The sequence below is a fragment of the Chiloscyllium plagiosum genome, unplaced genomic scaffold, assembly GCF_037043375.1.
Source record: "Chiloscyllium plagiosum isolate Xiang-an unplaced genomic scaffold, Cpla_swu_hap1 HiC_scaffold_30, whole genome shotgun sequence".
NCBI classification, from domain to species: Eukaryota; Metazoa; Chordata; class Chondrichthyes; order Orectolobiformes; family Hemiscylliidae; genus Chiloscyllium; species Chiloscyllium plagiosum.
The window spans coordinates 1181869-1208208 of record NW_028270168.1 but is presented as its reverse complement, the minus strand read 5'-3'; the positions used below and the strand labels follow the sequence as shown (position 1 = coordinate 1208208).

The window sequence follows — 26340 nt, the reverse complement described above, 5'->3', positions numbered from 1 at the left end:
GTCGAACGAGGAAGCTGTGGTTTACTAAAGAAGTTGAATCTCTTGTCAAGAGAAAGAAGAAGGCTTATGTTAAGATGAGACGTGAAGGCTCAGTTAGGGCGCTTGAGAGTTATAAGTTAGCCAAGGAGAACCTGAAGAGAGAGCTAACAAGAGCCAGGAGGGGATATGAGAAGTCATTGGCAGATAGTATCAAGGAAAACCCTAAGGTTTTCTATAGGTATATCAGAAATAAAAGAATGACTAGAGAAAGATTAGGGCCAATCAAGGATAGTAGTGGAAAGTTGTGCGTGGAGTCAGGGGAGATAGGGGCAGCACAAAATGAATATTTTTTGTCAGTATTCACACTAGAAAAAGACAATGTTATCAAGGAGAATAATGAGATACAGGCTACCAGACTAGATGGGATTGAGGAACACATGGAGAGGGTGTTAGCAATTCTGGCAAGTATGAAAATAGATAAGTTCCCTGGGTTGGATGGGATTTATCCTAGGATTCTCTGGGAAGCCAGGGAAGTGATTGCAGAGCCTTTAACTTTGATCTTTATGTCGTCATTGTCTACAGCAATAGTGCCAGAAGACTGGAGGATAGCAAATATTGTCCCCTTGCTCAAGATGGGATTAGAGACAACCCTAGTAATTATAGACCAGTGAGCCTCACTTTGGTCGTGGGTAAACTGTTGGAAAAGGTTACATGAGATAGGATTTATAATCATCTAGAGAGGAATAAGTTGATTAAGGATAATGAACACAGTTTTGTGATGAGTAGGTCATGTCTCACAAACTTTATTAAGTTCTTTGAGGTGGTGACCAAACAGGCAGATGAGGGTAAAGCGATTAATGTGGTACATATGGATTTCATGAAGGTGTTTATTAAGGTTCCCCATTGTAGGCTATTGCAGAAAATATGGAAGCATGGGATTGAGGGTGATTTAGCATTTTGGATCAGAAATTGGCCAGCTGAAAGAAGACAGAGGGTGGTGGTTGATGGGAATGTTCATCCTGGAGTTCAATTACTAGTGGTGTACTGCATGGATCTGTTTTGGGTAACTGCTGTTTGTCATTTTTATAAATGACCTAGCTCAGGGTGTAGAGAATGGGTTAGTAAATTTGCAGATGATACTAAGGTCTGTAGAGTTGTGGGTAGTGCTAAAGGATGTTGCAGGTTACAGAGGGACATAGGTAAGCTGCAGAGCTAGGCTGAGAGGTGGCAAATGAAGTTTAATGCAGAAGAGTGTGAGATGATTCACTTTGAAATGAGCAACAGGAATAAAGAGCACTGGGCTAATGGTAAGATTCTTGGTAGTGTAGATGAGTAGAGAGATCTCGGTGTCTGTGTACATAGATCCATGTAAGTTGCCACCCAGGTTGATAGGGCTATTAAGAAGGCACACAGTGTGTTATGGACTAGGCCATAACACACACAGGAAGATATTCACTCTCCTTCTCTGTATATACCTTTTGATATAACTGTTTTAAATTCTCAACTTTCTTCTGTAACTCAATAAGTGTAGAAGAGCTAAAGATACTTGCATGTTTACCTAGATGCTCCTGCTTTGTCCCACTTACCTGATCAAAAAAAGTCTCGCATAAAGGTATGTCAGCTTCCTTATCTGTGCCTTTTGAACTCTCTTGCTTCAACTTGTGCCTCTGTGATCTTGTGACCACACAATCAGGGACAATTCTTGGATAAAGATCCTTCATTTCTTCAGTTGCCTGCGTCTCCACGGGCTTTTCAACTAGAGTAGGCAGCACACCTACCAATGAATGAGCTATATCATTTGCAAGGTAAATTTGCATTCCTGGAGCTCAGAGTGTGTCCAGTACTCCTACCACAATTCTCCACTCTTCTCTGGACTCTCTAGCCTCACTTTACATAATCAAGCACTTTTTGTCTCACCATGAATTCCTGTTACCAGTACCTTTTCTGGCAATAGTCCTTCAGGAGTACATATCTCCTCATCCTTCAGCATTACAGGCTGAGAAGATCCTGAATTCCTTAATATTGTAACCTCTTTCCCTGCTACTCCTGGCCCAGGTGAATAAACTTTACCCTTGCATGTACATTTTTAAGCAGATCTGGCACTTCCTCCTTAATCAACTCTGATCATCTTGTACACTCTGAGGCAGTTGTCTAACTTCCCTTGTGCTTTTTGTTACTAGTCCAACAAAACTCCCAGGCTTGTTCAGTTTTCCTACATCTGGCTTTGAAAGGATCAAAACTCTGGTGTGGCTGCACTTGGAGTATTGCGTACAGTTTTGGTCACCGCATTATAGGAAGGATGTGGAAGCTTTGGAAATGTTTCAGAGGAGATTTACTAGGGTGTTGCCTGGTATGGAGGGAAGGTCTTATGAGGAAAGGCTGAGGGACTTGAGGCTGTTTTTGTGAGAGAAAAGAAAGTTGAGAGGTGACTTAACTGAGACATACAAGGTGATCAGAGGGTTAGATAGGGTGGACAGTGAGAGCAGTTTTCCTCAGATGGTGATGGCTAGCACAAGGGGGCATAGCTTTAAATTGAGGGGTGATAGATATAGGACAGATGTCAGAGGTAGATTCTTTACTCAGAGAGTAGTGGGGCGCTGCCTGCAACAGTAGTAGACTCATCAACTTTAAGGGCATTTAAATAGACATTGGATAAATATATGGATGATAATGGTAATGTATAGGATAGATGGGCTTCAGATTGGCTTCACAGGTCGGCGCAACATCAAGGGCCAAAAGGCCTGTCCTGCGCTGTAATGCTCAATGTTCTAAGACTTGATGGGCTGAATGGCCTGCAGCCATGCTCTATGGATTTTGTGAAGCTCAGAAACAAATACCCAAAATGTCGATTCTCCTGCTCCTTGGATGCTGCCTGACCTGCTGCGCTTTTCCAGCAACACATTTTCAGCTCTAAGAAAAGCCAAACTAGAATCACAGGTGCTGCCAGATCATTGATTTCTTCAAACACTTACTGTCTTTGTTTCACTTTTCCAGTATCGACAGGACTTTGCTTTCAATCAATACCATAGTATGTACTAAATTACCTGGTTTCATACCTTTACAGAGGTTTTCAATATGTATACTGTCAGAGGCAGGTTTTTGGCAGTGTTGTTCCAATTATTTCATGATATTTTCATATAGTACTTAAGCTCAACATTGAAATGAATTTAAATTCCTCAAAACTTGATTCTCTGGGTCAAAGTTAATACCAATAAGGTGACAAAGAGGAGCTACAAGGATTCAATATAGTGATGGCTCAGAGGTGATACTTTACTTTTGAGGACACAATAAGGAAGAACAGTAAATGCTAGTGAACTTTTTAAATATCAACCTGTTCAGAGACGGTATTACACATCTCTGGAGCAAGTGAGACTTTAGCCTGGACTTCTTGGCTCAGAGATAGGGTCACTACCACTGCACCACAAGAGTCCAATGCTAGAAATAACAATAGATGCCCAAAACAGCAGCGATTGCATCTTGTGCAGTCATTGAGGAAAATACAAAGGAGCATGTTCTCTTTACTAACTGTCTACATCTCATCAGTGACACTGTTCTCAAAACTCACCCCGAATTTCCAGGTTGTAGTTTACTTGCAGGATCCAGCAGTTAACAGCACATAGAGCTTTGTCGCAGTAATTAAATCTTTGAATGCATTTAAATAGATTTATTTAGTATTGTCACTTGTACCTAGGTACAGTGAAAGTGGATAGTGTCACCACATTCCAGCACCATCTTGGTTTACAAAATAAATTACAGAATAAATTGTATAAATGGTAAAAATAACTGAATAAATTAATACCAAATTAATATTACTGAGGCTGAAACAGCTTCAAAAGTTCATCTTACTCTCTCCATAGACTTCATCCCCTCTGCCCTTCCAGTCACTGCTATCTAACGTTGTGCCGGGTTCCTGAAAATGTGCTCCTTTCCCATTGGCACCATCGCTTCCATGTCTGGAGACACTCACGCTGTATGGATCCTGTAGCCTCCCCTGACTCTAGATATCAACCGATGGGATCCTGGCTTGTCTCCTGATGCTGCCAGTCAAGATGGAGATACACAGGTAGATGATCAGAGCAGCTGCCCTTATGGCAGAGAGAGAACATTACCTCCAGGATGGAGATAGTGGGGGATTCAGTGATAAATATCAAGGGGTGATGGTTAGATTCTCTCCTGTTGGAGATGGTCATTGCCTAGCCTTTGCGTGGTGTGAATATCACTTGTCAGCCCAAGCCTAGATATTGTCCAAATCTTGCTGCATTTGAACATGGACTACTTCAGTACCTGAGGAGTTGCGAATGTTGCTGAACATTGTGCAATCATTGGCGAACATCCTTACTTCTGACCTGAATACTGTGTGCTTTTTGGTCTCCTCATTTAAGAAGGACTTTAATGCGTTAGAAGCATTCTGACATTTACTTGACTCATTCCTGGGATGGGCAGGCTTCTTACGAGCAATGGTTACACAGGTTTGCCCTCTATCAATAAGGGTTTAAAAGAATAAGGAATGATTTTATTGAAACACATACTGACTCCTCCTCCTGAGGAGTTTTGACAGGACGAATGCTGGAGGGATGTTTCCCCTGTAGGAGAGACTTAAACTAAGGTCACAGGTTAAAAATAAGGGATCTTCAATTTAAAATTTAGATAAAAAGAACTTGTTCACTCAGAGAATTGTTAAGTCTTTAGCTCTCTCTTCCACAGAAAGCGGTGGACATGGGGTAATTAACTAACAGGGACAGTCAAAAGGTATGAGCCAGATGGAAATGTGGAGCAATTGAATCAGCCATGACCTTATTTCATGGCAGAGAAGTCATGTGGGGCACGGCCTACTCCTGCTCTCAGTTTGTATATTTATAGTATTATTACTAACCTTTAATTGATGGCATTCAAATTAATTCTCTTTGTCAGGTTAACCTCATGGCTCCGACTTTGCCATTTAGAGGTTCGTTTGTAACATTAGCAACATTGCCCCCTTGAGGAAATGACATGAATTAGAACTTATCCTTTTCATAAGAACATTAAGAACAGAATTTGATGATGTTCCACACTGGAGATTACAGGGCATGGGACTAGGGGACATACTGGCATGGATTGAGATTTGGTTAATAGACAAAAAACAGAGTATAGAGATAAACGTATCATTCTCAGATGGCAACATGTTATTAGTGAGGTACCACAAATTTTATTACTGGGTCTACAACGGCTTATAATCTGTACAAATGATTTAGATGTGAGAACCAATTGCCATATTGCCAAATTTGCTGATGACACCAAACTGTGCTGGAATGGGCTTGACAAAGTGTAATATGAAGTTATTTAGTTTAATAGAAAAGCAACAGAAAGCTCAAATCGAGAGAGTTTGGGAGGTGTCCATGTCAAAAGGAATCTTGTCCCTGTTAATTAATCACTTGAACTTAGTATGCAGGTGTATCTGTGAATTAGAAAGGCTAATGGTATATTGGCCTTCATCACAAGAGGATTTGAATACAGGAGTCAAGATGTCTTGCTGCAATTGTATGGAGCTTTGGTGAGACCTCGCACAGACTTTTATGTACAGTTTTAGTCTTTTACTTATGGAGAAATGTACTTACTATGGATGCTGACCAGATTAATCCCTGAAGGCAGGATTATCCTATGAGGATGGATTAGGACTGGGCCTGCATTCTCGAGAGTTTTGAAGAATGAGAAGTGATCTCATTGAAGCATATACAATTCTTCCAGGGTGTGACAGGATGTTTCCCCAGGCTTGTAACTCCAGGTCATTTAGGACTGTGAAGAGGGGCAATTTCCTTACTCAGAGGTGGTGAATATTTGAAAGTCTCCACCCCAGAGTGTGGTGGAAGCTCAATGATTCAGCAGGTTCAAGACAGAAATTGATAGTTTCTAGAAACTAACAACAAGATATATGGAGATAATGTGGGGAAATGGCATTGAGTTAGAAAATCAATAATGGTGAAGCAGACCTGATGGGATGAATGGCCTACTCCTGTTCCTATGTTGATTTCGAAGTGATCCACCCATCTCGATTTACAAGCACATAAAAAATGTGTTTTGGTGAATATGAAAAATATACACATTAATCTCATTCATTCGCCATTTGAAAGCCTACCTTAATTTATCCAAATAGGTTGAAATGATATATTTGCCATTTCTGGGACACAAAGTATCAAGAAATTGAAATGGAGCATAAAACCAGTTACCCAGCAATTTGAAAGCAAGCAATGACAACGTCTCTTATAATAAAATGAAATAACTCCTCTCAACTCAGTTGATGTTAATTTTTTTTCTCAGCAAGTCTGAGTTCGAATGGACATCATGCAAGCAAGGCCATTCAGTCCCACTGGTCGATACTGGTGATGAGGCTCTGCATGAGCCCCTTCCTTACCCACATCCTTTCTCTTGCATGCAGTTTTTCTTAACTTCTCTTTAAACTACACCTTGTGACCACAGGTTCCACATTCTCATCAATTTCTGGGTAAAAAGATTACTGCTGATTTATTAGTGACTCATTAATGATTGCATCTTGGTCTTTAGTTTATAATATCTCCACAAGTTGAAACGGCATCTTTGCGAGTATCCTATTACAACCTCACATAATCTCCATCAGGTTACCAGTGAGCCCTTTGCTTTCCAAGTAGATCAATGAGTAAATGTTCGTTCACAATTTAAATCGTGTGGAATGCTCTTTATATATGAATGATGCAGTCCTGTCTATATCATTGGGTCAGGTCAGTCATTCTGAGAAAGTCAATACTCAATGTGCTTTAGTCCATCTCCCCATTTACTGTTTCAAAACATTTTTTGTAATTTTGCCCTGAAAGCTTGGTCCATTATAATGAGGTTTCATTTTAAAAATATATAATTTGTTGAGGAATGATCTCAATGGAAAAATCAAACCGAGGGCTCTTATTTGCCTGGGCCTCAGCGTTTCAGTTATGAAGAGAGGTTGGACACACTGGGATTGTTTTCCTTGGAACAGAACAGATGAGGGCAGATATGACTGAGATGTTTAAAAAATTATGTGGAGTGTAGACAGGAAGAAACTTTTTCCCTTGATGTAGGGATCACGATCGGGGCATGGATTTAAGGGAAGGAGTAGGAAGTTTAGAGCGGAGGGAAGCTTTTTCACCCAGAGGGTGGTGGGAATCAGGAATTCATTGACTGTCAGGGTGGTAGACACAGAAACCCTCAGAATATTGAAGAATGTGCACTTGCAATGCCAAGGTACACAAGATTATGGGCCAAGTCCTGGAAAATGGGATTAGAAATAGTTAGGAGGCTGTTTTTAAATCGGCACAGACTCAATGGGTCAAAGGGCCTTTTTCAGTGATGCAGACCTCCATGACAATGACTATTGCTGAAATAGAAATCATAGCTGTGACCAGCTTTCCATTCCCTTTTCCCAGCAACAAATCATGAAACTATTTTTGATTTTTCTTGATGCATCTTGCAACCAGCACGTTAAAAGCTCAAATGCTAGATTAGCAAGTCAGAATTCAGGAGCTCAAACCCTAAAACAGGCTGTGAAATTGAATTCTACTGAATTTATAAATTGTGGGCCAGCATTAGAATCAGATGGGAAAGTTTTTGATTGTATTAAAACTTTTCAACTGATTGTTGGGTCTGAAGTTGGGGGGTGGAGGTGCTCACATTGTAAATTTTATTTACAACATTGCTGACTGACCTTTTACATCCAAAACACTTTACAAATTCTGGTTCTGATCTACTTAAGATTCCTTCTAAGTGAGTATTATCTTCAAATCTAGATACTCAGTTCTCTGTTCCAGACATGAGTATGATTTTGTGAAAAATGAGATCCCAGGACTGATCTCTGGGAAGCGCTACTTATCACAACCTGTCAATCAGATTGTGGTAAGTAGCACTTCATCCTTGCTTTCTGCCTCCTGCTCCCAAACCAATTTCCTCTATAATTGTTGCTAATAATTGACAGTGCATTTCAAACAAGTTCATCAAAAAAAAATTATATTACCAGCCTTAAGAGTGACCTCCTCAATAACTCAACCTCAAGTCATTATTTTGTGCCCAAAATAAGGCCTTACTGTCTGGTCTGAGAAAGTTTGTCAGGAAGCAATCACAATTGTGTCATAGATGTGCCTTGTCCATCCTTGGAACTAATAGACAATTCATTAAAGATTCATCAGTTGTGTAATGAATGTAATTTGACCACTATAATCTCAGCTCCTGTTGTAGTGAAGTTGATGGTATGTACAGACAAGAGACCTGGTTGAAAGAGATTCTGCTGAGGGCATATGAGCAGCTAAAGGGCTAAATTAAAAAGCAGAACCAAAAAAGGTAATAATCACCAGATACAGATTAGCAAGAATAATAGTAAGCAAGCAACAGCAGATAATTAAGAAGGAAATTCATGACTGTCAGCAAAATATATCCCAGTAAGGAGGGAAGATTCTAAGAGAGGGATAAATCAACCAAAGAGGTTAAGGAGAGTATAAAGTTGAAAGAAAAAGCATAAAAGGAGGCAAAGGTCAGTGATAGCTGCAAAGTCTGGGATTAACTCAGAATCCAGCAAAGGACAACTAAAAAGATAATAAGGACAGAGAAAATAAACTATGGTGGCAAACCAGGAAGAAACTTAAAAACTGACAATAAGAGCTTCTTTAAAGAAAGCGAGAACTCAAAGTGAGCACGGACATTTAGAAATCAAATCTGGGGAGATAGTGGAAGAGTTTAACAGATATTTTCGATTAGTCTTTAAGTGCAAGATACTTCCAACATCCCATTTATACTAAAGAATACAGGGGGAGAAATTAAATACCATCTCCATCACTAGAGAAACAATATTAGACAAAATAATGGGGCTAAAGGCAGATAAGTCCCCTGGGCCCTTATGGCTTGTATCCTAGGATCCTAAAAGAGGTGGCTGTAGAGATAGTGGAAGAATTGGTTGTAATTTAGCAAACATTCGTGGATTCTGGAGAAGTATCAGAGGATTGTGACATCCCTATTCAAAAAAGAATGGGTGGAGAAAAACAGGTAACTATAAGCCTATTCGCCTGACATCTAATGTTGGAAAAGTTTTGGAATCAAATATTAAGGAAGTAATAGCAAAACATTTGGAAATTCTTTGTTTTATCAAGCAGAGTCAGCATGACTTAATGAAAGGGAAACTGTGCCTGACTAATTTAAGCTTTTTGAGGAGGTCTCAACTGGAATGGATAGAGGGAAACCAATAAATGTGTTTAATTTGGACTTCCAGAAGACATTTGACATGTATCGCACAAAAGGCTAAGTCATTAGAGCCAACAATGTTGGAGGTAGTATATTGAAGATAGATGAAGAATTGGCTCATAGACAGGAAACAGCAATTGGGGTTGGAGGATGGGAAAGAATCAAAATAACTGCAGATGCTGGAAATCAGAAACAAAACCATAAATTGGAGAAACTCAGCAGGCCTGGCAGCACGTGGAGAGAGAAATAGAGTTAATGTTTCGCGTACAATGATCATTCTTCAGAACTGGGGATAAGGGGTTATATATTTCAGGTTACCACTGGGATTCCACAAGAATCAGTGCTGGGACTGTAATTGTTTACAATATATATTAATGACTTGGAGGAAGGAAATTACGTACTATATCCAGATTTACAGATGACACCAAAATAGGTGAAAAGGCAAGTTGCATGAGGGATGCAGAGAGACATTGATATGTTACGTAAGTGGCAAAACTTTGGCAAACGGAGTACAATGTGGGAAAATGTGAAGTTGTTCATTTTGGAACGGAGAACCGATTGTACATAAAAGGTATGTACAATCTGTAATTCTTTTAAGGTTTTCATCAATTATGAAGGCCTAATTGTGATTTTCTTGAATAATAAGACATTCTTGTCTATGTCACCATGTAACCCTTGACCTGGACACAGTACCAACAGGAAAGAAGCAATGTGACTCAAAACAATGAGAGCTAGAAGCAGAAGCTTTGGTATGGAATTGTTTTCTGTTTCACAGAAAAGACAGGAGTTGTTGGGGTAATGTGTGAACTAGCTAAAAAGTTACAAGAATAGCAGAGATGTAAAAGATGGACATTTTCCCAGAAGTGGTCAAATGGTGAAACTGGGCATTATTTGTTGGTTGGTGGAAAAACAATGTTGGAAAACTAGATTAGCAGAACTGTTATGACCTCAGGGAGGAAGGGTTCATTGATGATGATGACAATCATACCCTAGAACTTATCATCTGTCCAGTGGGAATAAAGGGAAATGCATTATGATACTGTACAGTTACACATTGCACGAGTGATGCGTAACAGGTGTTTGCGATTGTCTAAGACTATTGTTGCTGTGCAGAGTATTTAATGTGAAAGTTCCATTTGAATTTAAACTTGCATTTGTCTTTTAAAGCTCAGATAATTTCTATTTGTTCTTATTTGTGTTAAAATAAAAGCTACAAAAATTGGAATCTCATATGCTATTTCTTTATTGGGCAAATCATTTAATAAATTTAGTCACTTTGGCTTGCAGGGCCTCACTGGGATCAAAAAGGTTTCTTTTCCTGAGACTAGCCAATATTTAGCAGGAGATTTTCTTCATTCATTTACAAAACACCCAAATGAGACAATAAATGTAATTTTCAAATACATTTTCAGAGTTTCTTTGGTTGTGTATGCATCTATGTAGAAAAAAATTTATTTTTTGAATCAAGTGACAATTTCTTCTACTTAATTCAAAAGATGAGCTGACGAGGTCATGAAACAGTTCAGGATGGCATGGCATTTAACTAAAGAGATTTTACTCAGTTCTATTCCTGTACATGGTCAGGACAAACAGTCCCATTTTTCATCTTAAAATTACTCCAAATAGAAACACAAAAGTGAGACAAGTTGAAAATTCATTTGCTAATTTATTAACAGTAAAGAAATATATATATATATATATATCATTGCACTAGTAATATTTTCCTAAAAACTTTGAAAATCATAGTTTATACCCTTAAGTGATTAAATTCATATTAATTAAGGCCATAGCCCATGTTAATGACCAACTATGCTGCAATATAAATGTAATGTCAAACATACATTGTGCAGTAAATTCTCATTCCTTTGCATTCACACTGCAGTGAGGATTCAGAAAATTGGCAGTACAGATACACATGTCAGAAGAAGGAATGAAGGAGCTGGGCCACAGGGTCTCTATTTGAATTAAATCATTATGATAACATGGTTATCTACAAAGAGAACAAACATTCAGCTTATTCCTGATCATTAATGCAACAAATAATCAAGATACTTTGAAGTGGTCCAATCAATAGGAGCTTGTGACTTACAGTTCAAAGGGTCCTGAACATTCCAATTATGGCATTCACGATAACCTCCTGTTTAAAAGATACAATTCCTTTGGTTTGGCTTCATGAATGTCACAACCTCAGGGTTTCCTTTACTGGGCCTTTGGCTGGTGGGATACAGCTCACCCTGTTGCTTAAAGCCACCTATGAGGGTTGTCACTTGAGTTTACAATTTGGTTTTTAATTCATCTATCAGCTCACTCATCCCTTTTTTTTCTGAGAAATTGAATTCAAGATTAAAACTACAATTGCAATTCCTGGCCAGTGCAGAAAGTAAAACAAAGAACAAACAACTTTTAACATTTACATTGTTATATACACCCATGGAACCCTTCCTATGTGCCCGGTTACAGCAGAAAATTGGGAAGCCCCACTAGTACAAAGATTCAAATTTTAGAAACCTGATGAATACTGACTGTTTGTTCATTGTGAAGCAGTCTCATCATTTACTGGCACTTAGGGTGCTGGGAACTTGGGAATTTTTCAGAACTCAGTAGAACTTCCACAGCCACAGTGCGTCCTGTATCATATGAAGCATGTGGTAAGGTCCTAGGAAGATATCCAGTGAAAAGGGATTGGATTCTTGTGCAGGAAACAAATGGTTCACAATGAATTAACAATTCTGGAAAGCGATACAATATCTTTGAAGAGATTTAATGCTGCATAGATTTAGGATTGTGGAAGTGAGTTTGAACATCTAAGTGCACCCTGAGAAATTGTGGAATTAAACATCAAATAGAGAGCATAGTAATATGGACAAAAAATAGATGTTGTCATTGCCACCCCCATCCTCTGTACCCCAGAACTTCAAATGACCATTTGGCCTGTAAACAGCTTGGGAATAAACACACAAATAATTTGGCTTCAGCTATTTGACCCCACTCCATCTGCTTTATAAAATGTACATTTATACTGAAGAACATGATCACAATTTTAAATTAATTTGTGCAAGCCAAATATTGTCTCTTTAGAATATACTTGTTTCCAAGTGTGCTTTTTAAAGATTTATTTTCAAATAACTGATGCTTCCAGCAAGTGAGGGGCCTATTTAAGGGCCAATAATAAAAATCAGGTTCTTTGATTATGTGTAGCTCAAAAGATAAAAAGTTTGGCTAATTCTAAAATACCCTTAGCATTTCTCTGCAAGAACAATCACCCTCAATGATCAAATAGTTTCACAGACATAGCCATCATTTAATAGAACTGAAACCTGCCAAGTTCAGAATTTTCCCTGTGGCCATATCCATTTAAAATGATCAATCAATTGTTGAATATGACAACTGTTAACAACTTGTACAGAAAAACAATTATATTTCCAGGTGAAATTTGGCAGTGAGTGGATTCTGTTCCATTGAGTGTTAATGTTTAAATAATGATGAATACTTTGTTTCCAAACAGTTCTCTGGTTTGCAATAGGAACTGCAAAGCACACAGTTATATGTCCCACTGGGGTGGCAAAGTAGCTGCACATTAATCTAAGATAAGGATAGGAATGCCAACTGAAAGGATTTGGATGTGGGACAATCAACAGAATGGTGCCATTATTGCTAAAGGAGGGCTGGTGCAATTTATTTTTCTGAAATCCAACAGGGTAGTTGTTATAAATGCCCACTGAAATTTTGGTTTAATCTTTTATTATTATTAATAGTTATTATTACTAATTTTTCAGTGTATAATATAAGCTGTTCACTTACCAACAGAACTACCAACATCTAGAAAACAAATCATTTTAATTATGCAGCTCTCAGGCAGCACCACAAGCCTCTGCTTTTAGAGGGGATGGTCATCATGAAAATCCAGCAAGTGACCATCCTCAAAATTAAACTCAAAGATTCATGAAAGACAAGTCATGACCAAGTCCTTAGTTGCCTGTTTTACACTTGTAGATAATGGTATATAGGTGGGTTTCTCCAATAAACAAGTGGAGGAGGGAAACTGCAAACAAGAGAGGAGTGCAATATTTGAAATGTGCAAAGTTTCCAGACAGCTCATTTAAAGATTGAATACAAAGCTTCTGTTCCAAAGCTGGCCAATGCATGTTTGTAAAGGGAAAACAGGGAAGTGTAAAGCAACATCTTTGATGAATGTTTTCCCTTCTCCCCTTGGCTCTGAGGAAGAACCCTCCTTTACTGAAACAGAGCTCACAAAGCCAGTGCAGATGTTATAACAGGAGCGTCCTCAAATACTAGCTGCATCACTTAAATGAAGGTGAACAGAATTAAACATTTCACTCTACAGGAAGACGATTGTTGATGATATTGTATCATTATGTATTCACTTGCTAAAAACAAGATTTAAGAAAAACTTGATTACACAGAAGACACATTAACTGCAGAGTTTACAGAAAGCTTTGAAATGACTGAAAAAAAACCATATTGTCCATTTGTATTTGACTAGATTGAAGGTAATTCAGTGCTCTCATAAGACTACAGAAATAAAATTAGTGCCAACATTTATTTCAACAAAACTTAAATAAACCCTACATCCAGTGAAAATAGAATTCATACAAAAAAAAAATCAGTGAAAGTGGAATGACAGTCTCTTCATTAGAGACTGGAGAAATTAGCTTTTTTTATTCATCATTTTCATTTACTTGTGATAAGTGTACCAATTTCAAGAATTTAAGAGCCCCTGATATTGATTGATTTGGATTTACCAATTAATTATCAAAAATCAGACAATTCAAGGCTTTTTTTTAAAAAAAAAAGAACTTGCACTTTATAAATATATATCAAAGCTCCTTTCTCAGCTACCAGCAATCTAGCCTTGGGTCCAAATCTTCATCTTAGCCTTTCTATCATTTCTCAAATACAGAACGCATGAGGTGTTATAATCCAGTGACAATTACAAAGAACCTTCAATTCAGTGACTGTCCTTGAACCAGACCTCAGTTGGCTTCAGAGAATATAGCATCATTACCCAATGAACTGACTGTATTGCAGTGCTCCAATAAGACTGAACTCAGGTTAGGTTGGGAGCTGGAGAATGAGGCATTTTGAAACCTGGAAGTTGCAGCTTTCTGCCATTGGCTCCAGATAATGCCACATTCTAAGATAAAAGGAAATCAGTGCCCAAAATCAACCCCTGTCTTTGCACACTGAAGAGACTCAGGTTAGAAATCCAACATCACCTTCATAATAACAAAAGAATGAGGGAGGGGACAAAATACCAAAAGATAGGCAACTTGTGAAAGCCACATTATGGCCTGTATGTAGCTGCTGTCATTAGCAGGATAGTGGTATTATAATTTATTTACAATTTCAAAACCACAAGCTGAACCACAGCAAGTGACTTCTTTAGGGAGATCACTGGAAAGACAGTCTCTGATTTTTGATAGAGGACTTTTTTTGGCTTCAAGTTATTAATAGTCATTCTGCCTTATAAGTTAACAAAAGAGAATAAATTTCTAAGTAATTGCTGGTATTGATTCACCGATAAAGTAACCCCAAATCCCCTCATTTTATACGATAAGTGTGCTTCCTCCTGATTCTTTTTAAAATGTAGTTATTTAGACAGGGAAACATTATATCCTCATTGACAAATTTTAAAAGTCTTAAACCACCTCCTTTAACATGCATCTTGTTGCCATAGAAACCACAGCATTGAGTCAGGTGGTGGTGTTGCAATTGCACAATCCAGAATGACTAACAAAAATTATCCTCGCTCGTCTGAGATACCTCTGATCTCTGACTGTAATTAGCACAGCGACACTTTTCTGTCTTCTGCTTTCATGGAATTCAGTTACAGTATAAAGTAAAAGGTGCAGCACTCCAGGCAAATGTTTTCTTAGTTTTGCATAAACAAGGCCATTACGTTTCAGCAGAAAAGCTTTTCTGAAGAATTGCTCATTTTGGATTATTTCTGTCTTCCAAGGCATGGAGATTGACTTTGAGCGCAGTGAACTCTGAGGTTTGACGCCCAAATTCTTCAGTTACTCTTGCAGGGCCAGCTGTCCATTTCCAGCTTCCAGCTTCCCTACATTTAGGAAGAAAAATGTTTTAATTCTCAGATGTTTAACTGATGTGGATAAATCTCTCAAACATAACCTTCCACTTCATGCAAAATCATTTGCAATTTAGAGATACAATTTTATATCAGCCAGGTTTAGAGGAATTTATTGCTGAATTTTTAACTCTTTCCTATTACAGCACAAAGTCATTTTAATGAAAATTTTCAAACAGGCCTCTGAACAGGTCAGGATCAAACAGATTTCCTTCATTTACTGTCTGACCAAATTACAATCTGTTCATTAGAACAGAGGAATGATGCAAGAGAGGGCTGGGTAATAGACAAAGGGGAAGGTCAGTGGCAGATAGAAAACTGGCTAACCGGTCAAAGGCAGAGAGTGGTGGTAGATGGTAAATATTCAGCCTGGAGCCCAGTTACAAGTGGAGTTCCGCAGGGATCAGTTCTGGGTCCTCTGCTGTTTGTAATTTTTATTAATGACTTAGCTGAGGGAGTCGAAGGGTGGGTCAGTAAATTTGCAGATGATACGAAGATAGGTGGAGTTGTGGACAGTGAGGAGGGTTGTTGTCGGCTGCAGAGGGACTTAGATATGATGCAGAGCTGGGCTGAGGAGTGGCAGATGGAGTTCAACCCTGCCAAGTGTGAGGTTGTCCATTTTGGAAGAACAAATAAGAATGCGGAATACAGAGTTAATGGTAGGGTTCTTAGTCAGGTGGAGGAACAGAGGGATCTTGGGGTCTATGTACATAGATCTTTGAAGGTTGCCACTCAGGTGGATAGAGTTTGTAAGAAGGCCTATGGAGTATTATCGTTCATTAGCAGAGGGATTGAATTCAAGAGTCGTGAAGTGATGTTGCAGCTGTACAGGACTTTGGTTAGGCCACAGTTGGAGTACTGTGTGCAGTTCTGGTCGCCTCACTTTAGGAAAGATGTGGAAGCTTTGGAGAGGGTGCAGAGAAGATTTACCAGGATGTTGCCTGGAATGGAGAGGAAGTCGTACGAGGATAGGTTGAGAGTTCTCGGCCTTTTCTCGTTGGAACGGCGAAGGATGAGGGGTGACTTGATAGAGGTTTATAAGATGATCAGAGGAATAGATAGAGTAGACAGTCAGAAACTTTTTCCCCGGGTACAACAGAGTGTTACAAGGGGACATAAATTTAAGGTGAAGGGTGGAAGGTATAGGGGAGATGTCAGGGGTGGGTTCTTTACCCAGAGAGTGGTGGGGGCATGGAATGCGCTGCCCGTGGGAGTGGTAGAGTCGGAATCATTGGCGACCTTTAAGCGGCATTTGGATAGGTACATGGATGGGTACTTAATCTAGGTTAGAAGTTCGGCACAACATTGTGGGCCGAAGGGCCTGTTCTGTGCTGTATTGTTCTATGTTCTATGTTCTATCCCTCTGCTCCTCCACCTTACTAAGAACCCTACCGTTAGCCCGGTATTCCGCATTCTTATTTGTCCTTCCAAAATGGACAACCTCACACTTGACAGGGTTGAACTCCATCTGTCACTCCTCAGCCCAGCTCTGCATCATATCTAAGTCCCTTTGCAGCTGACAACAGCCCTCCTTACTATCCACAATTCCACCAATCTTCGTATCGTCTGCAAATTTACTGACCCACCCTTCGACTCCCTCTTCCAAGTCATTAATAAAAATTACAAACAGCAGAGGACCCAGAACTGATCCCTGCGGAACTCCACTTGAACTGGGCTCCAGGCTGAATATTTACCATCTACCACCACTCTCTGACTTACTATGTTTATGTCTACTATGTTCAGGTAGACACCATAAACATTCCACAGATATCATTTAGATACACAACTTTAAGTCTTATCATTTTTAGTCCTATTCACAATATTAGAATCATAGAATTCAGCCCATTGATTCCAAACTGACCCTCCAAAGTGCATTCCACCCAGATCCTTCCTCCCTCCCCCCCACCCCCACCCACACCAACCCCCCAATCCTGTAACACCACATTTCCCATGGCTAATCCACCTAGGCTGCACATCCCTGGACACGATTGGCAATTTAGTATGACCAATTCACCCAATCTGCACATCTTTGGATGGTGGGAGGAAATCGCAGCACCTGGAGGAAATCCATGCAGACCTGGGGAGAATGTGCAAACACTACAATGACAGTCGCCTGAGGCTGAAATGAACTTAAGTCCCTGGCGTTGTGAGCCACTGTGCTGACCCGATGTCGTTGGAATTCTCTATCACTTCTTATTTCTGATTCTGCCCTTGTTCTTGTCTCTGCTGTCTCCTAGTTTTGGTAGGTATCCCTCTTCTGGAGGTCCAAGTATACCACATCTACAGGTTTCCTTTTGATTAACTCCACTTGTTAGAACTTTAAAGACTGGCAAACTTGAGAAATAGGTAAAAACAATGACTGCAGATGCTGGAAACCAGATTCTGGATTAGTGGTGCTGGAAAAGCACAGCTGTTCAGGCAGCATCCGAGGAGCAGGGAAATCGACGTTTCGGGCAAAAGCCCTTCATCAGGAACAGCTGTATTCCTGATGAAGGGCTTTTGCCCGAAACGTCGATTTTATTGCTTCTCGGATGCTGCCTGAACAGCTGTGCTTTTCCAGCACCACTAATCCAGAAACTTAAGAAATACTATTTCCCTTTAACAAAATCATATTGATTCTGTTTGAATGCATTAAGCTTTTCTTAATGACCTGCTTTTCTTCCTTAATAATGGACTGTAGCATTTTTCCAATGACATGTTAGATCAACTGGTCTATAGTTTGCTGCTCTTCGTCTCCCTCATTTCTCGAGCAGGTACATTATTAAACCTTGCAACCAACCTGGAACCCTCTCAGAATCCAGCAACTTCAGGAACATTTCAGCTAATGCCTCCTATGTCCCTGCAGTTACTTCCTTTTAAAAATTAAAACCTTTTAATTTCCCTCTTCCTTTTTATTAATTCCCCAATCACATCCTCCATGGATCCCATCCACATCTTTTACATACCTGCAGGACCATTTGCTGTTTCATTTAATATTTTTTGTCAGTTTACTTTCAAAATCAATTTTCTCCCTTTTAAAATGGTGGGCCATCAGGATTTGGAAAATTATCTGCCGTCAGTCCCATTCATTTGTCATATACTTTGTCCTCATGTTACAAGACCTTACCCCTCCCCTTGCCACCTTGTTTATCTGATTTCTTTTTAATGTTAATTGTGTCTACCACCTTGAAGACCAATGCAAAAATATGGTTGAGTAGTTGAAACTAAAGCAGATCAGACAATCTTATAGAATTGCAGGGCAGGTTTGAGGGGCCAAATTACCTACTCCTGCTCGTATTTCATATATTTTTACATTCTATAGTTTTTAAGAAAGTTGTGTGGGAAAGACATTTTTCCCATATCCCTGCAAATACTCGAAGAAAAAGAGACTGAAAGCAGCATTTTTCAAAACCTTGCATTTTCCCTGATGATTTACTCCCCTGTCTCTTTCCAAAAGGGTGGTACGGTAGCTCAGTGGTTAGCACTGCTGCCTCTCAGCACCAGGTTCCCAGGTTTGATTCCAGCCTCGGGCGACTGTCTGTGTGGAGTTTGCACATTCTCCCCGTGTCTGCGTGGGTTTCCTCTGGGTGCTCTGGTTTCTTCCCACAGTCCAAAGATGTGCATGTCAGGTGAATGCAAGGTTGTCTTTATTCCAGGATCTGGTTTGTACCAGTTGGTCTTCCTGCTCATCTTTGTAGTTACCTGGTGCTCACCTTCCACTCTACCAACCTTTGCATAAACGCCCCTGGTGCTCACCTTCCACCCGACCAACCTTCGCATAAACGCCCCTGGTGCTCACCTTCCACCCTACCAACCTTCGCATAAACCAAATCATCTGCCAACCTTTCCGCCACCTCCAAAAAGACCCCACCACCAGGGATATATTTTCCTCCCCCCCCCCCTTTCCGCCTTCCGCAAAGACCGTTCCCTCCGTGACTACCTGGTCGGGTCCACGCCCCCTTACAACCCACCCTCCCATCCTGGCACCTTCCCCTGCCACCGCAGGAATTGCAAAACCTGCGCCCACACCTCCTCCCTCACCTCCATCCAAGACCCTAAAGGAGCCTTCCACATCCAAAGTTTTACCTGCACATCCACCAATATCATTTATTGTATCTGTTGCTCCCGATGCGGTCTCCTCTACATTGGGGAGACTGGGCGCCTCCTAGCACAGCGCTTTAGGGAACATCTCCGGGACACCCGCACCAATCAACCAAACCGCCCCGTGGCCCAACATTTCAACTCCCCCTCCCACTCTGCCGAGGACATGGAGGTCCTGGGCCTCCTTCACCGCCGCTCCCTCACCGCCAGACGCCTGGAGGAAGAACGCCTCATCTTCCGCCTCGGAACACTTCAACCCCAGGGCATCAATGTGGACTTCAACAGTTTCCTCATTTCCCCTTCCACCACCTCACCCTAGTTCCAAACTTCCAGCTAAGCACTGTCCCCATGACTTGTCCTACCTGCCAATCTTCTTTTCCACCTATCCACTCCACCCTCCTCCTTGACCTATCACTTTCATCCCCTCCCCCACTCACCTATTGTACTCTATGCTACTTTCTCCCCACCCCCACCCTCCTCTAGCTTATCTCTCCACCCTTCAGGCTCTCTGCCTTTATTTCTGATGAAGGGCTTTTGCCCAAAACATCGATTTTACTGCTTCTTGGATGCTGCCTGAACTGCTGTGCTCTTCCAGTACCACTAATCCAGAATCTGGTTTCCAGCATCTGCAGTCATTGTTTTTATCTTTGTAGTTACCTAGTAACGTACACAGCTAAAATTGCACTAAGAACATAGCTGCATAAACACATTCAGAAAAAATCACAACTCAGTTTTAAACTATTCTAACATCTGAAAATCTTCTTTTGAAACCATCGCTTTCACCTTCAGAGTTAACTACTCTGATACACACCTGGCTGACCTTGCAACTGCTGTTAATTGTTATCAGATTCTGTTATCGCTTGGATTTACATACAGTAGGGAACTAAATGATGATTATGATGATGATGATCAGGACCCGATTCCAAACTCCCTCTGACATTGACAAGATCCTTAAAGTTATCAATGAATGGCTTCATTAAAAAAAAATTAAAAAGCATCTATTCCATTGTTACTATGGAACTAATTGCTTCTATAAGGAGTGTGATGTGTGAATTAACTTTATTAATTAACATAGAGGGTGCAAGAGGAGGATGGGTGGTTGCTTGGCATATGATACCATGGAGGTGGCATAAACAGGGCAGGGAAATGTGCGCATGAGGTTTGAGGGGAGGGCTAGTGGGTTTTCCTCTTTTGGTTATAACTGGATGAAATCCTGCAGCATTAAGCTGTGCCTTGTAAAGAGAGAGCATTCACCTCTACACCCAGCAGGCAAAGCTGAGTGTGAATTCTTTCCTAGGTCCATTGGTCCCACTGCAGCCCACCTGTGCAGTCCCACATCTTCCTTCACTCCCTGCTGCAGCATCTTTACTGTCAATGTACCAATGCTCAGAAATTCCCTGTCTATTCCCTTAAATTTTCTTTCAAACATACCCTGGATAAGCTTCAGGTTACCCAACCTAATATCCTGCAATGTTTATGCCTCAGTAAATATTGTGAAGCAACATGGAAAATTTTCCTAAATTACAGGTATGTTACTGTTGGAATAATATATTATTGCTGCTCATCTTGCAAAGCCCCCTGAGCAAATTACAGCTCTTATTCCAACAAGTAAAAATGAGAAGGTATGTTAACACAATAAATCACACAAATTATGGGGGTTAGGAAAGTGTTTTTAAAACTTCAAAGACCTTGTGCACGATGGCCAATTCCAGAAACTTCCCAAAAATAACATGTTGGGTTGCCAGTTTGGTGCTAAATCACAACTTCTATAAAATGGAAGTAAACAGACAGGGAGGAGTAAGAAAGAGATGAAGGAGTGATTGACAAAATTATCACATCTTTTAACTTTATTCAAAATGTTGAGTCATTGCAAAACATGTAGCTTCAAAATCACATTAATGCAACGCTGGTTTCAGAATTCAATGCCAAAAATATAAGCTGTTTAATATTCAAAACTGAACTTAAACAGTACAGAAATGTTGAAGGAGGAGTGAAACAACAGTCTCATGGAGTGAATCTGACCATCGCCCCTTGACATTCAAAGACATTACCTTCACTGAATGTCCCACTATTGAATCCTGGGGGCTACCATTGACCAGAAACTGAACCGAAGGAGAGATTTGCGTAAGGGGCAGGGGATAGAGTCATACAGAGTCATAGAGATGTACAGCATGAAAACAGACCCTTCAGTCCAACCCGTCCATGCCGACCAGATATCCCAACCCAATCTAGTCCCACCTGCCAGCACCCGGCCCATATCCCTCCAAACCCTTCCTATTCATATACCCATCCAAATGCCTCTTAAATGTTGCAATTGTACCAGCCTCCACCACATCTTCTGGCAGCTCACTTCATACATGTACTACCCTCTGCGTGAAAGAGTTGCCCCTTAGGTCTCTTTTATATCTTTCCCCTCTCACCCTAAACCTATGCCCTCTGGTTCTGGACTCCGCGACCCCAGGGAAAAGACTTTGCCTATTTATCCTATCCATGCCCCTCATAATTTTGTAAACCTCTATAAGGTCACCCTCAGCCTCCGACGCTCCAGGGAAAGCAGCCCCAGCCTGTTCAGCCTCTCCTTGTAGCTCAGATCCTCCAAATCTGGCAACATCCTTGTAAATCTTTTCTGAACCCTTTCAAGTTTCTCAACATCTTTCTGGTAGGAAGGAGACCAGAATTGCATGCAATATTCCAACAGTGGCCTAACCAAAGTTCTGTACAGCAGCAACATGACCTCCCAACTCCTGTACTCAATACTCTGACCAATAAAGGAAAGCATACCAAACGCCGTCTTCACTATCCTATCTACCTGCGACTCCACTTTCAAGGAGCTATGAACCTGGTGTCATTTGCAAACTTACTAAATGTACCTCTTATTTATGTAAATGGCAAAAAGTAGAGGGCCCAGCACTGATCCTTGTGGCACTCCACTGGTCACAGGCCTCCAATCTGAAAAATAACCCCCCACCACCACCCTCTGTCTTCTACCTTTGAGCCAGTTCTGTATCCAAATGGCTTGTATTCCATGAGCTCTCACCTTGCTAATCAGTCTCCCATGGGGAACCTTGTTGAACGCCTCACTGAAGTCCATATAGATCACATCTACTGCTCTACCCTCATCAATCTTCTTTGTTACCTCTTCAAAAACTCAATCAAGTTTGTGAGACATGATTTCCCACGCACAAAGCCATGTTGACTATCCCTAATCAATCCTTGCCTTTCCAAATACTTGTACATCCTGTCCCTCAGGATTCCCTGCAGCAACTTGCCCACCACCGAGGTCAGGCTCAACGGTCTATAGTTCCCTGGCTTGTCTTTACCGTCCTTTTTAAACACGTTTGCCAACCTCCAGTCTTCCGGCACCTCACCTGTGACAATCGATGATACAAATATCTCAGCAAGAGGCACAGCAATCACTTCTCCAGCTTCCCACAGTGTTCAAGGGTACACCTGATCAGGTCCTGGGGATTTATTCACCTTTGTGCACTTCAAGACACCCAGCACTTCCTCCTCTGTTATCTGGACATTTTGCAAGATGTCATCATCTATTTCCTTACAGTCTATATCTTCCATATCCTTTTCCACAGTAAATACTGATGCAAAATATTCATTTAGTATCTCTCCCATTCTCTGTGGCTCCACACAAAGGCCGCCTAGCTGATCTTTGAGGGGCCCTATTCTCTCTCTAGTTACCCTTTTGTCCTTAATATATTTGTAAAAACCCTTTGGATTCTCCTTAATTCTATTTGCCAAAGCTATCTCATGTCCCCGTTTTGCCCTCCTGATTTCCCTCTTAAGTATACTCCAACTTTCTTTATACTCTTCTAAGGATTCACTTGATCTATCCTGTCTATATCTGACACATGCTTCCTTCTTTTTCTTAACCAAATCCTCAATTTCTTTAGTCATCCATCATTCCCTATACCTACCAGCCTTCCCTTTCACCCTGACAGGAATATACTTTCTCTGGATTCTTGTTATCTCATTTCTGAAGGCTTCCCATTTTCCAGCCGTCCCTTTACCTGCGAACATCTTCCTCCAATCAGCTTTTGAAAGTTCTTGCCTAATACCATCAAAATTGGCCTTTCTCCAATTTAGAACTTTAACTTTTAGATCTGGTCTATCCTTTTCCATCAGTATTTTAAAATAGAATTATGGTCACTGGCCCCAAAGTGCTCCCCCACTGACACCTCAGTCATCTGACCTGCCTTATTTCCCAAGAGTAGGTCAAGTTTTGCACCTTCTCTAGTAGGTATAGCTTTAAATTAAGGGGTGGTAGGTATAGGACAGATGTTAGGGGTAGATTCTTTACTCAGCGAGTCGTGAGTTCATGGAATGCCCTGCTAGTAGCAGTGGTGGACTCTCCCTCTTTATGGGCATTTAAACGGGCATTGGATAGGCATATGGAGGATAGTGGGCTAGTGTAGGTTAGGTGGGCTTGGATCGGCGCAACATCGAGGGCCAAAGGGCCTGTACTGCGCTGTATTTTTCTATGTTCTATGTAGGTACATCCACATACTGAATCAGAAAATTGTCTTGTACACAATTCCTCTCAATCTAAACCTTTAACAATAAGGCAGTCCCAGTCGATGTTTGGAAAGTTAAAATCCCCTACCATAACTTCCGTATTATTCTTACAGATTGCTGAGATCTCCTTACAAGTTTGTTTCTCAATTTCCCTCTGACTATTGGGGGGTCTATAATACAATCCCAATAAGGTGATCATCCCTTTCTTATTTCTCAGTTCCACCCAAATAACTTCCCTGGATGTATTTCCAGGAATATCCTCCCTCAGTGCAGCTTTGTTGTGCCTTTGGACCAAGGTGGCTGAGGGAGATCTGTTGAGGTGAATGGACTTATTAGGAAGAAATACAAGAAGGAACTATTTCAATTAGCATCAAGATTAATAATTAAGGGGTAGAACTTTGAAGTAATTGATGGAAGGATTAGAGAGTATTTGAAGGCTTCTTACATGGGTTTAGAATATTCCAAAATGCTTTACAGCGAATGAGTGTTTTTAAAGGGTAGCCATTGTTGCAACATTGGAAACCCAATCTGTGATGTCATACAGTAATGTGATAATTCATGATCAGATCATCTGTTTGTGTTGATGATTGGCCAGAACATCATGTTTCATGCCTCTCTCTCTCTCACAAAGTCATGCCGTGGGATATCTTGTTTTAATCAGGAATAGCAGGAGCCTCAGATAAACAACTATAAGCAAAATACTGCAGGTACTTGAAATGGAAAATAAAATCACAAAATGCTGAAAATACTCAGCAACTCTGGCAATGTCTGAGTCAAAAAATAGAGTTAACATTTCAGGTCAATGATCTCTTAGCAGAATAAAGACTTTAACTCATTTCCCTTAATCACTGATACCAGAACAGTGCAGTATGTTCAACAGGTCCTTTTCTAAAACCCTGATTCGACACCTCATTCAAACCTCTGACAATGTCGCTGTTCCTTGGTTCTGTATTAGTTTAAAGGGAATGGGGATCAGAAACCTGCTACCTGAAAAAGGGATTCAGGCAGAAAACCAAAATCCACTGTAAGATAACATGGCTATGAACTTGAAATGCTGGAACCTGTAGAGATTACATGAGGGAAGCAAAACATGAAGGCCACATGGTCTCCTCCTGCACTGACTGATTCCATTGCAAAAGAATCTCCTCACAAAGCAGATCCATTCCTTTCAATTTCAAAACAAATATTTTGCATCTGTCTTTATCAAAGATGAGGATACTGCTTTTGAGAGGAGGAAACTGCCACATTAATAAGCAAGTAGTCTTGAATAGATTGTTGGCACTTCAGGTTGACAAGGCACCAAACCAGGTGAGATGCATCCAAGGATTGTGAAGGTAGTAAGGGTAGAAATTTCAGAGGCACTGGCCATGATCTCAGTCTTCCCTAGACTTGAGGTGCCAGAAAACTGGAGAATTGCAAACAATACAGCCTTGTTCAAGAAAGGATGTAAGGATGATCCCAGCAATTAGAAGCCGGTTGGTTTAATATGGGTAGTGGGGAAACTTTTAGAAGTAATTACTCTGGATAAGATTAATAGTCATAAAGGGAAAGTTAGGTTGATTAGGAAAATTCAGCGCAACTTCTAAGAGTGAAATAGTGTTTAACTAATTTGCTGGAGTTTTCGGAAGAGATAACAGAAAGGGTTGATGAAAAAAATGCTATTTGATGTAGAAGGTGTTTGATACAGTGCCACACAACAAACTTGAGAGGATAAGATGTAGGTCATGAAATAAAATGGACAGTGGCAACTTGGCACAGAACTGGCTGTCTGAGGGGAAACAGAGACGGTCAATCTTCTGGACGAGAGAAAGGTTTGTTGTGGGGTCCCCCAATGGTTGGGACCAGGACCCTTACTTTTCCTAATTTGTATTAATGATCTGGATCTTTTTGTACAGAGAACAATTTCAAAGTTTGCAGATAGTTTAGAAGTCTTCCAAGTTTTATACTATGAAAAAGATAGTGTGGAACCCAAAAGGACATTGACAAGTTGACGGAGTGGCCAGATAGGTGGCAGATGAGATTCAATACACAGACATGTGAGATGATACAGTTTGTTAGGAACAAACTGTAAGAAAATACAAAATAAGGGGTACAGGAGCAGAGGGACCTGGGTGCATACATGCACAGATCATTACGGTGGCAGGACAGGTGCAGAGATCAGTTAAAGCATATTGTGTTTCTGGTTTTATTAACTGGGCATATATTAAAAGAGCAGGGAGGTGGTGATGTTGAGCTTGTACAAGAGTGCATGGGATCCACAGTGACTTGGCCACTTGGATTCAAAATTAACTTGCCCACAGAAAGCTGAGGGTAGTGGTGGAAGGGTACTTTTCAGGCTGGAGGTCCGTGACTAGCGGTGTTCTGCAGGAACCCATACAGGACCTCTGCAGTTTGTGATATATATAAACGAATTGCATCGAAATGTAGATGGCTGG

The 26340-nt window shown here is 40.6% G+C and overlaps 1 protein-coding gene across 4 annotated transcripts in view; it reads right to left on the bottom strand.

Moving 5' to 3' along the window:
• Positions 1-10835: 10835 nt before the first annotated feature.
• nhsl3 (NHS like 3) overlaps positions 10836-26340 on the bottom strand; it is a 284193-nt gene continuing 268688 nt past the window's right edge. For all 4 annotated transcript variants that reach the window (XM_043719658.2, XM_043719659.2, XM_043719660.2 and 1 more), the window contains exon 7: positions 10836-15271. In XM_043719658.2, the coding sequence (XP_043575593.2) occupies positions 15228-15271 (44 nt within the window). In that variant the 3' untranslated portion in view covers positions 10836-15227. The remainder of the gene's footprint in view (positions 15272-26340) is intronic.